Raw genomic sequence first — 14978 nt, 5'->3', positions numbered from 1 at the left:
GAGAAAGCCGTCTGAAATGGTTTGTACCTGAAGCCTCCATCTGGTGAGTCAGATTACCGTCATCAAAACATCCACAGAAGTGTCCAACAGTAACTGAAAAATAGCCACAGAGTTTTCTTGGGAGGAACAATTGCCAGCGTTTTCCTTTGGAATAAAGTCAGTGCACGAATGCTCGGCATCATGGACACATCTGCACTGTTATATCCAAAACTGATGCGTTCAGGTTCCTTTGCTAGCCCTCGCTGACAATCTGGGACTCTTTAGAAAAGTTACTATCAGCATGTGAGGTGTTGCTTTTCCACATCTGTGGCTCCTACCTGCAGCAGTGGGACGTCTAGTTGAAGGCTGAGTGTCTTTACTGTTGTAGCTGTAAGCTTTTACCGTCCAGACCAACTCTGCAGTCATAAGGAGGCTGCACAAACTGGGATTTTAGGTCTTTTTCTGGAGAAGCAAACACAGTACACAGCATTTAAATAACTCTTATACTGAACTGTAGCTCGATCTAAACACTCATTGGCTGACAGTACTGACTTGATTACCTCTGTGTACATGAAACTACCAATGACTGTAAAAAAGATGGACGTAGCAACCGGCCCTGAAAAATGAAGCCAACCTGGAAGTGTCAAAAACCTGCAATATCACTACGTCCACTAGCTGCTGGCTCCAAACAGCCCAGGCTCCCATAGAAATGAACTGAAAAAGAAGTGATCACAGACCACGAGATACTGCATTCCTGCAGCTCAGGATTTTTTTCTTATTAGTTTTCATGGTCAAATCCAGAGATCAGGTGACCAATCTGAAAATAAATCAATACTGAATTTTTAAAAAATCGTCAACATTTTGCGGGGCAAGGGGCGTGGCTGGCTTGACGATGCCGACGAAGCGAGCAGAAGGCGGTAAATGTGGGCGGGGCAAAGAGGGCCCGCCTCTCAATCCGTCTGACCAATCGCTGCTCCTATGGCTCCGCCCCCCTCCGACGACTTTTGCGTCACTGGCTCCAAAAATCCAAGATGTCAACCAGGAAGTAGCAAAACCCTGGCTTCATTTTCTCAGTGCAGAAACCAACGGGTGACGTCACGGTAGCTACGTCCATCTTTTATACAGTCTATGGAAATTACCGGTAGCTGCGGCTACGTACTGCTAAATCTCATGGTCTCTGCATGACTAATGGGACGACTGTGGATGTTTCTAATGATGTGACTTTCCACTTTTTACAGCATTTAGAATCTGGTTATAGATTAAACTGCTAGCATCGTGAATATTTTGAGGTGTTTGGGTGCACACTGCACAGGATATCTGGAGAACTTACAACTTCCCACCGTGTTTGGACTCCGTTAATGGAAAGCACATATTAATGGAAGCAGCTCCACAGTCCAGCAGCGACCACTTCAATTACAACCTGTAGAATAATGAACTTTACAGGTGCGGATGATGGAAAATCTTCTTGCTCAGCCTCTGCTCATAACAAAAATTAACTTTGTGCAATTGCAGTGAGATTCAAAAGATATTTTAATTTGTCCCATGCTCATACAGTTTGTGCAAAGAAATGCAAAGTGACTGTTTCACAAGGCTGGGAAATAACAATAAGACGATATTTAGAAAAACGCTCCTTTAAAAACAATAGAAAAAAGTCATAGCATACAGGTCATGTGGTGGCAAATTTTACAGGTTGATGATTTACTGAGTGGAATAGTCGAGGAGGCAAACCGTTAAATTAGAAAAATACAATTATTAAACCGTTACCGAAGGCTCTTCCGTTTGAGGGAGCGTTCAGTGAAGTTCAGCGCTCAACAATCCAACCGAGTGAGTTCATTTGGCTTAATGAGCATACATGAATATAAGTATTAGCTAAATCAACATCGACAAAAGCACCAGGAGTTTGGATTCTTTCCACGAGACGGTCGGCGGAGAAACACCTGCATGATTATGAGCCGCGCTGCTGTCAATGAGCCAATTATTGTGTTTTCCAAACAGCTGTTGGCCGACACAAGCATGATTTCACCGACACTGTGCTTCAATTAAAGGGTCTAACAGAATCTAATCGCATCTCCGTTACATCAGGTGGAGTCATTCCTGATTTTAATAACCATTTAGATGTCGGTGTGGCTGGTTAAAGCGCTTGCAGACAGTGGAAATAGAATTGTTTATTCACTGTGTAATTCAAACTGCACGACCTGGCAGCTCCGATGTGTCAGCCAGAGATTCACAAGGCTTCTGTTTCAAGAATGAACGTGTTGAAATATTAAAATATGCTGCTTTCACTACCCAGAATCCCTCCCCGCACATCCTGGATCGCTTCTGACATTGCAAACTAGCTCTGCCTCACCTCTGAAGCCAGAGCCACTTCATCCCAAAGCCCCCGACGTCACCAGAAGAGTCTAATGATTCCCTCTTGTGCTACGTTAAATAAATGAAGCTAAATACAGTCACACTTCATTAAAACGTTGTTTCTTACAGTGAAGAGATCCGTGGCGAGCCCATGAATCCCAGAGAGCCCTCGTGCATAAATGTCTGTAATCAGTTCAACGTAATGATAACTGGCAGCGAGCGGCTGTGAGGAGAACCTCTCTGGGTTTCTGAAGGCTGCGAACGCATCTGAAGGACGTTTCTCAGGTGCTTCACGGCTTCAAAGTGTCGTTGGAGGATAAAAACTTCATTTGAACTTCAGTATTTTGTTTATACTGGAGATGAAGAACGTCCGTCCAAAGCCTCCTGCTGCAGCAAATCCACAGATCTACAGATATGTAACCAAACATCTGTTAAAGGAGAACTGCACCAAACGCTGTCCTGTCGCCTAAAGGAGGTTCTGTGTTCTGGTTGCTGCATGATTAATCGATTAGTTCTCAACTTTTAAACTAATCATGAACTTTTTTCTTAATTAGTGAGTAATTTTGAAGAAAAATCTTGCATTTTTTTTTGATTCCAGATCCTCAAATGGGAATATTTTCATATTTTGTTTGTCCTTTATGACAGGAAACTTAATATCTTTGCATTTTGGGCAACACAAGTCATTTTGGTTTTTTTTTTTTATTATTATTTTCTAAAAATCATGAAAATAATCAACAATAAAAATAATTCAGTCAGTTACAGCCCTCTACAATGTATATACAGTAGTTGTACATTAAATATAAGTTGTTAGCTTAGCTTCGATTTGTTCTCAGCTATCTTTTAATCCTTAATTAGTGAGCAATTTTTAAGAAAAATTCTCAAGTTTTTGGGTTTCCAGCTTTTTAAATGGGAATATTTTCAGATTTTGTTCATCTTTTATGGCAGTAAACTCAATATCTTTTGGGCAAAACAAGACATTTGAGGTCATTTTTCTGTATTTTCGGACACTTTTAGACCAAACAAGCAATCTAAAAATCATGAAAGTAATCAACGATAAAAATAATTGCCATTTCCAGCCCTGTACAATGTTTATACAGTAGCTGTACATTAAATATAAGGTGCTAGCTTAGTTTGTGTGAAACTGGAAATAAGGAAACAGCTACTCTGGCTTTGACAGGAGGGGACACAACTTGTCTACCAGTATCTTTAAAACTGATGCAGCACTAAGCTTCTAATACACAAAACATGTCAGTCTGTCAGATTATTTATCACACAACCAAGAATGTAGATCTGTAACAGGGCTGGACATATCTGAATGATTGTGCCAACATGTGCACCGCTGTCATAATCAAGTTTGTTAAAACCAGGATGAGAGCTAATCCAGGTTTCTGAAGTCAGGATTTGATGTTTACAATAGTGGTGGGATGTGACTAAAACAAATAAATCTAATTAGTTAGAGGATTTGTAATGAATTAATCGCGATTAATTACATTTTTATCAAATAGCAATATTTTCCACGATAAGCAAAGTTTTTCAATTCAGATCAATTTTTCTTTGACGACTGAACCAATGAACAGACATAAACAAAAACAAAAAAAATGTATAAAAGTGCAAACTCAAAGTGCAATTATTGTGATTATATTCAACATTTTACGACGTTTTGTCTCAGCTGCCTCGTGCTTCATGTCCACAGGATCCGTCAATTTCTCATTTTCCGTTCATTGTGTAGTGAAACACCCTTGTCGTGTTCTGGAGGGAGTTTCAAGCGACGAGGCGTATTGGCGCCGTCATTTGCATAAAGTAGTATTGACTTCAACTTTATGCAAAATGTCCCCTGTGGACACTTAGCATCAGGCCTTGGTAAGAAAAACAACTTTCCGCCCAACAAGCCATCAGCGCGGTCTCGTCTTCCATCACTGTTCACCAAACTTTCCTGACGTCACTCAATGCATCCTGTGAATCTTCTTCGCGGCTGACAAATGAACTTTAGTCGTATTAGCGCCACCTACTGGGCTGGAGTGTGCCTCAGTGTTACCGGTGTGCCAGAAATTAGGGAACTGAGAAAGATTAAATGCATTATTTTAAAGTCCCAGCCCTCGTTTACAAGCACAAACTTCAAAACTACGACCATGAGCGGGCTAACCGGGCTACTCGACTCCATGAAACAGTCGTTCCTGATTAAAAATGCATTGTGGAGATCCTCACAACTGTAGCAGCACAACTGTTTCCTTGTTTGTCCTCCAGCAGACAATAAACGCGTTTCTGAACGTTCAAAAACAAAAGAAGAACAAACGTTGTAAAATATTAAGTCGCCAGCACCTTCAGAGTTGACAGAACCCCAACATCACAAACACAATTGATTTTTTTGTTTGTTTTTTTGCTGAAAGTTCTTTTTGTGTTTCATTCTTTTGTCTTCACCTTGTTTGTTTGTTTGTTTGTTTCTCTGCGGCTGTGCATTGTTGAATGCTCTGTTTTTTTCTCGGGGCTTTCCAGACCATGATCCAGTCGAGGAAGGCTGGACTCGCCCACACACTGGCCACGCGGACCTCCCTGAAAGACGAGGAGCTGGTGAGTGGACCCACACATACGCTGCACACACGGACACGCTGGCCGCCTGCAGGGAGGCTTTCTGTCGCCGCCACGGCAGCTAATGGGGATCTGAACTCACTTTTACAGACAAACACACACTTTCCCGCACTTTTCTCTGCAGCCGTATTCCCGCCGTCATTTTCCTGCAGCAGTATTGTTAATCTGTTTTGCCGGAGATCCAATAAAGTGTGAATATCTGCTGAGTCAACCTCAGGATGGGGCCACGAGCAGCGAGGCTTCATATTTGTTTATTGCAGTTTGTTTTGCGCTCTGCGTCGTCGCTATAGCGTGCCGAGTCACGCTTATGATTACATTGTGGATTAATAATTCAAGTGCATAAAGTAGGTCAGCGAATGTAGCAGGAAATATTACGGCGGAGATCAAGTTTAAAGGTTCAGAACTGATCCGGTATAATGACACAGAAAAGAGGTGATAGCTGTGAAGGTGCAGCCGACTGGCGTGTTCAACTGGAACTGGAAGTGTGCATCGTTAGCGTCCTGTACCATCAGATAGACAGTACAGAGGAATTACTCTGAGGCTCGGATGCAGCTCTAAAAGCAGCTGTGCCATAAACAGCGGCTCTCCTTACCTTGTAATTGAGTTCACATTTAAAGTTGAAGGTGGAGGAAGACTCCAGTGTGCCGACGGCGTTCTTAGAATTCTGTCTTCCTTATTACCTCCAGAGAAAGATGACGTTCTGAAACGGAGTGATCTGTTTTTGCAAGTGAACTCTTCATATGTAAAATGTAATACAGTCTACAGTCATGACACCTAAAGTGAAATATTTCAAACCTTTTTCTGTTTTATTTTGATGATTATGGCTTAAAGCTCATGAAATCCACTATCTTACATTATCAGAACATTTCCTAAGATTAATTAAAAAATAAAAAATAAATGCAGAAATGTCCAATTTATGAAAAGTATGTTCATTTATACGACTACTAATACTTTACCATGAATTACTGCAATACAATTCTCATTATGTCAGACTTATTTATGTATGTAGCACTTTTCATACAAATGCAACTTAAAGTGTTTTACAGATAACAGAAATAAAAATGCAATAAAACAACACAAACAAAATCGTGTTCTAAATGAAGGACGCTAAACATGAGGACTGACACTGTCTTATTTAACACATGCAGTGAGGACTCACGAGATAAAATCGAGCAAAACAGGATAGATGAATAGATGAAACAAAATAAAATATGTATTATTGAAACGGAGCTAGAAATAGAACATGACAAAAACTAAATAAGAAAGTTATCAAAATGTAACAAAAAAAATTAAATAAGTGAATAAAGGATCAATAAATAAAATTTATTCTAATAAAAGCAATAAAAATATAGAATTGACCAAAAGCCTGACTAGGTCTTTATAAACATCAACACTCTCTACATGATTGTTTGATGTAATGAATATAGAATATATGAAAGTTTACTTTTTGAAATAAATTAGGGGGGAAAGCACATAAATCTTGATTAAACATGATTAATGAGAGACGAAAGGAGAAAAATGTGAAACCATGTGAAACATAAAAATAACTATTCGGTGACGCTGTTAAAAAGTCTTTTGTTATTAAATATACAATCTGCCTTTTGGTGGAAGCCAAACAAGTCTACGTGTGATGCATTTTAAAAGCTTTTTATATTGTGAAATGTGTCGAATCTGCAACTTAAAAGCTGCCAGAACAAATGAGTACAATATTTAGCTGGAATTTAAAGCAGCACAACATACAGATAGCTCAACTAAGAGTGTTTAAATGAACGTACTTAGTTTCTTTCCACCGCTGTGTGCAGAAATCTATCCGCTGACCAGACTGGACTGAGAAACCAGCGCCTCCAATACAGGAAAACATTAAGTTCTTTATGTGCAACACGATCTGTTCCATTATGTGATTACACCGACAGAAGGAAGTAACACACGTACAGAAACATCTTCACCATCCTGGACGCCCAGCAGAGGTTTGCGAGTGGAAAAACATCCAAAAGTTTAATAAATTTGCAGCCAAAATGCCACCTTATTCAGCCAAATACCACAAGAGAGAAAGAATGGAAATCAGAGGCGATAAAATCAGGTAAAAGCACCGAATGGCACAAAGTGGAGTTAAAAGGCAACAACACGGGTCGGATCGATAAAAGTCAAAGCAGTTAGAACACGACCAGAGCCAGAAAAAGTGAAAGTAGGAGCCATGAAAGAAGAAATAAAAACCGATTCCAGTATATAAATCAATGTTTTCTAACGTAGATAACACTCATTGCTATGCTATAATATTCAGAGGACTCATAAGAACAATAACAGTGAGTCACATGTCACATATAAAATACCGCGTTCACCAAATCGAACTGGGCTCCTCGTCAAGGTGTCCTCTCATGTGTTCACCTCCTCCTACTCTCCTCCCACACCGGACCACAGCTCCACTTCATCACAGGGGAGGCCAGGAATTATTTTTAAATTATACATAATCACATTTCTCTTTAATATTAGTAGATGCTGCATTTAAAATGGCATTTTAATTAATTTCTTCCAACATCTAGGCTCCATTAATTCCGCTTGGAGCCCGACAGAAGCACTTCACACCCAAATTCACTTCCCTTCTTCTCTCTTAAATTGCTCTTAAAGTATTTATTACAGTGAAATGTAGCGCGCAGTCGGATAAAACTGCAAAACCTGACCGTTCCTACAATTTTCCTTGTCCTTGGAATTTAATTACATACCTTTCAAAAAATGAACTTCTTTAAACATTTTTCTGACTGTTTAAATGTATGAATATTTCACAGATTTTCTCTGCTTTGTGAAACTACAGATAATATTTAGTGGAATCAATGGAGGAAAAAAAACGATTAATTTATGTTTTTCAGAAAACACCAAGATAGATGGTGGAAAACTGTGAAAGTGAATATCTGTAAAATAAATATATTTTTTGTTGATTTAAATAAAGTAAAATGGTGTAATTTTATGGCCATACCTTGTAAAACAACAACGTGCTATTTGTAAAAATACAAATATATGATGTGGACATTGTTTACAGCTTTAGCCTAATATTTTATGGTTAACGTGTAGGTCTTGCTAATTATTTTCTGTCGTTTAACAAAACAGGAAAAATCTGTCAAATGACCGAATTATTTATCATTTTTCAGTCCTTTATCTACATAATTTTTCTTTCAAATAATGACAAATATTTATAAAATAACATTTTTAAGCAAATCGAAATATACAGAAGTGTGTAAATTAAGGACTTCACATTTCGAAAGAAAAAATTCATATTTAACAGAAGATTGATTTATATGTTATTTACATTTTTATTGCGGTTAACGTTGAAATTAATATCTGTTGAAATGTGATTTTATTAGATAATATTTCAGCACTTAATATGCATAACTTTTCTTCTAAATGACAGCAAATATTGGTAAAAATAATAATATTTTTTCCAAATGTAATTATAGTAAATACAGTGAAATTTCATGAAGAATTATGGACTGCATATTAAAAATCTTTTTTTTATATTTTTGAGTTTTGGCCTGTTTTTAAAAAAAATGTATTTATTTACAGTCAGGTGTAAATTAAATATATTTTTCATTTGCATTTTCCTAAATATTATCTGTAATTTAACAAAACAGGAAAAATCTGTAAAATAACAATTAAAAATATTATGTATTTAAAATAAGTTAAACTGTCAGATGTTGTAAAAGAACAAATTACCATTGATAAAAAAAAAAAAATACATGGACGTAAACATGTAAATTAATCTTTTTTTCCTGTGATTTTACTTGTTCTTAATATGTAGTTAAGAGAACAATGATTAAAAAATTGGTGAAAACCATTATTTAATTTTTTTTTTTTAACGTTGTAGACTGTTCTGAGAAAAACCAGATACAACATGTGTGGGCAGCCCTTTTAACATATAATACATCTATATATATAAAATACCCAAGTTTAATAGCAAAGGTAGTGAAATGTCCCTTACAAAAGGTCACGCGCTCATAGGGTTAAATGTTAAACCACTTAAACATGTTAAATACTGTTAGAAAAACAGCCTCTCATGCTCTTTTCTTTCACATCTGTCTGACTCTGTCTTCCTCCCTCTGCTGCAACAGAAGAACCACGTCTACAAGAAGACCCTGCAGGCTCTGATCTACCCCATCTCCTGCACCACGCCGCACAACTTCGAGGTGTGGACGGCCACCACGCCCACCTACTGCTACGAGTGCGAGGGTCTGCTGTGGGGCATCGCCCGGCAGGGGATGCGCTGTGCCGAGTGCGGAGTCAAAGTGCACGAGAAATGCCAGGAGCTGCTGAACGCCGACTGTCTGCAGAGTGAGTAGAGTCCTGCAAGAGTCCTCCATCCAGAGGAGCATCTTCTGTCTGCGGTTGTTGTATTTTATTGTTGCTTCCCGCCAACAGGAGCAGCCGAGAAGAGCTCCAAGACCGGAGCGGAGGACCGGACGCAGCACATCATCATGGCTATGAAGGACAGGATGAAGATCCGCGAGAGGAACAAGCCGGAGATCTTCGAGGAGATCCGGAAGCTGTTCAACATCTCCAAGATGATCCACGCGCAGCACATGAAGAGCATCAAGCAGAGCGTCCTGGACGGCACCTCCAAGTGGTCGGCCAAGATCACCATCAACAGTACGTCCTGCCAGCGTTTACATTTCACATCCAACATGGTGCCGGAAATCTAAAGCTTGAGCATTTATCTTTTTAAAAGTGGGTTGATTGTGTTGGCGACGACAGAAACAACAAACTGCAGCTGTCTTTACAGTTTCGACTCTTAAGATTTCATTACAACGTTTTCCTTTTTTACCTCTTTGAATCGTGAGCTATTTATTGGCATTTTGTTTTTGCTCCTCTCACAGTTTTCCTCACTGTGGGCTCATTTTCACTGAATATCAAATCCTGCACCTCTATGGAAACAGACCTGAATAGAAGTAGAAAAGTCTTGTGACACAGTTAGAATGACATAAATCATCACAATAAAATGAAAGTAGAGTTTCTTTGATTATTAAAATTTAAAAACCTCCAATCAAACAATTGGATCAAACATGTTTTGCAGTCAGAAAAAATGTCGACTCTACATGCTTTAGATATTTGGCTCTTTACATTTTTAAAACCTTTGCAGTCTTTCTGTTTTCTCACTTTGTTCTGCACATCAGCTTTAGAAACATGTTTCACTCTGCTGAATGTATCAGCTCTGTGTGCAGTTTAAACCATGTTGTTTACCATGTTTATTTTATTTAGATACCACGCTTTCATTTCTTTCATCTTTTTATGAGCTGAAAGTTCTCAGATTTTCCATCCAGTGACTGTTGCTCACAGCTGAGAGATTTGTGGCTTTTGAGTTGTGCTGAGAAGTGCAGAATATTTTTTTTTTGACACAATCTGATCAGTGCTAAGGGATTTTATTTTTGGTAATTTTTAACTGACACATGTAGAATAAAGTGATTTTTTTTTTAAACTATAAAAAATTACAATTTAAATCCTATTTTGGGCTTTTTATCACACATGGCACATTCATGGACCTTTGAAACTGATTCTTTCTGTTTTTACAGTTTCTAACTTTGATAAATTGTGTAATTTTGCTGATTAAAAAAAAAAAAAGAAAACATGCATTTCAAACCTGAGAGTGGATTTCAGGGTGCAGAGGGTTCATTTGTGACGCTGCATGTCTGTTTACCAATTAGTGTAGTGTTTCATTCATAACTTTTTCTGTCTTTTGGTCATTGAAAGACGATTCTTCGCGGCACAAACACTGGAGCTGAACACTGCACTGAGCCACATGTCATTCTCACAAATTGGAAGAACATATTTCAAAAGTGTGATAATAAGTGCAAAATAACATTCATTCTGCATTTTCTCAACTTTTTCCTGCACCTCTGTCTTCCCCAGTCTCTATTCCTACTAATGCACCTCCGTGGTGTCCGTGAGGCGTGTAGCAGCAGGATGCTGTTTGTATGAGCGTCAAAACAAGTGTGGTGTTTCTAACACTCATATCTCTGTGTGAAGTTAATCTGCAGCCTGAACTCAAGGTTACTTTGCTCTATTTTCACTATGAGGTAACCTGTTAAATCAGTCCAACTCATCAGGTCTTTTGATAAACATGTAAAACAGCTGCTACGTTCTCACAAACCGAGCCGAGAAACAGTTTTGCAAAGGAGAGCTGGTCGTGAATCCGTAGCCGGTTGTCAGGGAATCGATCATAACCGGCCTCGGGGGACGTTTTCAGGCACATCTCGGGACTGACAGTTTTTGCTGCTCCTTCAAAATCTGAGGTTGGTGTCAGGGAAGCTGACGGCGTTGTCATCAACACCTGTACAGACCTGCAGCTGTGCGAGTGTGAAGCTGGAGTGCGTCACGTTTCCCCGGATAAACAAAATTACCAAAAACATTTACGTGATTAAGAGTTTCTCCTCCTCTGAACTGTGGACAAACTTTAGCTGTTCGTCTACAGGCTCCACTAATGCGAACAGACCGGCGCCACCTCCTCCCTTCGCCGTCACATCATCAAGACTGCCGCTGTTACCACGGCAACCAGACACATCACACCGTGCAGTGGCAGCAATGTTGCCATGGCAGCCATCACACCTTGTCTCCGCGATCAGCAGCGACGAGCTCCGTTAAGGAGCCGATACGGGGGCAGGTGCTCGGCGGCGCTTTGTTTGAATTAATTCACGGCCGGGCGCTAATTGTCGTCACTCACTTTTTCTGCTGATCAAGGTCGAGGTTCTACAAACTGTCTTTATTTTGGACTTTTTAAACGTGGTTACAAGATTTTCTAAATATTTGTCAGCATAGATTTTAGAATAACAACTTGGTTTCTTGTAGATAAATATGCACCTTTATTTACCGTCCCATTACATTCAGATTTACTGACATCTTTTATCCTTTGAGTCCAGCAATTTAATCCTCCAGAAGGTTATCAGAATTAAAATTGTTACCCAAGTTTATGTGTAAATCGCTCTTAAAATAAAGCCAAAAAAATCACTTATTTAGAGACGTTAAACACTGAATGGGGTCAGCTTGACCATCACAGATAAACAGGAAGTCATCATTGATTACGTCACAAAAGCACAAACCAGGAACATTTAGAAAAACAGGATGTTCATGATATAAAACATATAAAACATCAAATTCAGTAACTTTTCTCTGCAGAGTCGATGAACACAGATCTGTTTTTATAAACGAGAGATCTTAATAATGTCTCTTCTCAATTTTTTATTTTATTTTTTTTCAAGTCCAGGTTTCCACTACATTAGCTTTTTAAAAAATGTCAAAATTACACCGTTTATCGCCGCCAGAAACAGTAAAAATAGCAAGAATCCACAGATTTTTAACGACCCTTGAACTACCCATCTGTGATGTGTTGTTTTGCAGGAAGATTAACCAAAATAAACCAGTTTGCATCTTTAAAAAACCACAAAAACACACAACCGAGGAGCTAATAATGACTCAGCCGTGACAAAAAATTCAGCGACTTTTCGGCTAAAACTGCGGGTTGTGTTTGTGCAGAGCAGAAAGGAGACGTGCATGAAAACAAAGTGAGAGTATGAGTAGGTGAGGCTGAAGTACGCAGAAATGTGAGAGGAGCAAAACAAACAAACAAAACTGCTTGTTCAGGGGGTTAACAGAAACTTAAAGTCTTCAAAGGTTAAACATTTGTCCCGCATTAGTTAAGTTCTGAAGCTTATTCCACCTACGAAGATTATTATTATTTATTATTTTTATGTAACTGTACTCTGTACTCCTAAATAGTAATCCACTGTAAATCATAGTCAACCTAATGTGTCTAAGTCTGAAGACAGAACACCTTGAGGGGATTTCTTCAACTTTGGCCCAAACGTCCACTTGAACTGATCAGATTTTGGTCCTTAAAGGTCACCGTGTCTTCACAAAGCACGATTCTGGCCACAGCTCGGGAACCTATGTGCTAATTATGACAGAATTTCACACACATGTCTGACAGGATAAACTAATGAAGCGATGATATTTTACATCCTAAAAGGTCAGCTTCACTGTGACACTGGAATGTCATCATTGGGTGTGATAACTCAGGAACAGAAGCAGAGGCGGGGACCAGGTTTCACGTTTGGTCGGATACTGAATCGGCGACGCTAATCTCAGGTGTTCACTTAGAAACTGTGGTGACTTTACGGATCTCCTCTAAGAGTGTGTCACTTCTTTGCAACAGCATCCATGTTTGAAGCTTCATTGAACCTCATTTTTGCTAAATTCTGTCTCATCAACCTGATTCCTCAATTAAAACTATTAAATATAGTTTTGAATAGCCAAGAAGCACATAAAGAAACCTTGAAACACCACATATATGAGTTTTGTAAATGTCTTATTCTTATTATTCTTAAAGATGTGGAGTTTGTTCGCTTCAAAAGTTGCACAGCAGCAGCTTCCGTTAAGACGGGATCACTTCATTACAGCAGAAATGTAAACATTAAACACAGGTTTAATCATTAAAAGACTTATTTTCTGTCGGAATCAACTTTAATGACCAAATATGTGGAGACAAACAAGGAATTTTACTGTTTTGTTGTAGAAATTTGTGAAATAACGCATTTCAAAGTCAATACTGACCCTTTAAACATGGTGAAAAAGACACTAAAGGCATCTATTAGTCGTTCAGGTTGCCTGAAATTTTTACGTTTTTTCTTTTTTCGTCAACAGCAACCGCCGTTATAATGGACTCACATAATTACAACAGAATTATTTTAAAAATACAATCAAGTTTAATTAGTAAAACACTTGCTTTCTATCAGAATCAGCTTTGATGGCCAAACATGTGAACACAAACAAGAAATGTTACCGTTTTCTTGTCTCTCCCAGTGAAATAACACACACACAAAGTCTATACTGACCCTTTAAACATGAGACTACTGCGTGACATTTTCACATTTTTGCTTTTTTGTGCATAAATAAATCATCGATTTGCCCAAAAAGTTGCAGAACAGCAACCCTTGTTAAGATGGAGTCGCTTCATTACAACAGAAACACACTAAAGTTTAATCATTAAACCACTTATTTTCTATCGGAGTCGCCTTTCTTTGCCAAATCTGTGAACACAAACAGGCAATTTTACAGTTTTCTTAAAAATAAATTCACATTTCAAAGTCTTCAGAGCTACTTATATGATACGAGTCAGGATAGATGTGAATTCAAACTGCAACCTGACTGGTCAGTGAAGGCTTCCTACCATGAGGCAATACATGTAGTTATAATAAAGATTTAGATACAGAACATTAGTGAAGTTGTCTTTCCTCGAGTGCGGATGCTTGTAGCCACTTTAAAGGAAGTTTTGGTCATTTCAAACCGGTGATAAATGAGATAAAACCCTGATACTGTGCATGTCTTTTATCTTAAACACGATGGAGAAATGACTAAAAAGGCATCTGTACATTTAATTCAAGTTGTCTCAAATGTTCACACTTTTTGCTTTTTCCTCACGTTTTTTCTTGGTTCTGCATCAATCAACCATCTGAAACACAATCACTTTTAACTCAGTTTAAGCCGAGCTGTGATTGAACTCGACGCCGGACCGACAGCAGAAGCTCCGCTGAGAGCTCTTTGAAAAAAAGCCACTGATTTCATTAGAGAATATCTCGACCGATGAATATTCAAAACTCCCTTCAAGTGCAGATGAAATCCGTCAGTCTCTGAACAAAATGAAACAGACGGCAAATATACGAGAAGCAGAGACGTGGGTTGACATGTTGGTGGGTTTGGTAAACAAAGGAACATTTTTCGAGGTCGAGTGCTCAACATATGTGAACGAATATGAGAAAACCCAGTTTCTGTTTTGCTAACTTTGAGCTTATGGTGCACTAATCTGCATCAGACACTGACTCCTGTTTGTTTATTAAGGAAGGAAGTAGTGCAGGACTCATTGAAAGTGATCGTTTGATGATGTGAACTTTGACTATTTTTTGTGTAATTTGACTATCTTTACTTTTAATGCTCTTATCTTGGCCATTACAAAGACTATAAATACATGCTGTGTCATTTGATATGATACTACTTGCAAATGTTTTATATTAGCCGTTATGTTAAGTTTT

The 14978-nt window shown here is 38.6% G+C and overlaps 1 protein-coding gene across 1 annotated transcript in view; it reads left to right on the top strand.

The window, feature by feature from the left end:
• LOC103362826 (protein unc-13 homolog B-like) overlaps nucleotides 1-14978 on the top strand; it is a gene marked incomplete at its 3' end in the record, with an annotated part of 222157 nt that overhangs the window by 191821 nt on the left and 15358 nt on the right. Inside the window, exons 14-17 of the mRNA XM_008289320.1 lie at nucleotides 4822-4896; nucleotides 9015-9234; nucleotides 9322-9549; nucleotides 10807-10840. Coding sequence (XP_008287542.1) covers nucleotides 4822-4896; nucleotides 9015-9234; nucleotides 9322-9549; nucleotides 10807-10840 — 557 coding nt within the window. The remainder of the gene's footprint in view (nucleotides 1-4821; nucleotides 4897-9014; nucleotides 9235-9321; nucleotides 9550-10806; nucleotides 10841-14978) is intronic.

The sequence above is a fragment of the Stegastes partitus genome, unplaced genomic scaffold, assembly GCF_000690725.1.
Source record: "Stegastes partitus isolate 25-593 unplaced genomic scaffold, Stegastes_partitus-1.0.2 Scaffold606, whole genome shotgun sequence".
NCBI lineage: Eukaryota > Metazoa > Chordata > Actinopteri > Pomacentridae > Stegastes > Stegastes partitus.
Note: the sequence above shows the minus strand (reverse complement) of the source record. Positions and strands in the feature narration are given on the sequence as shown.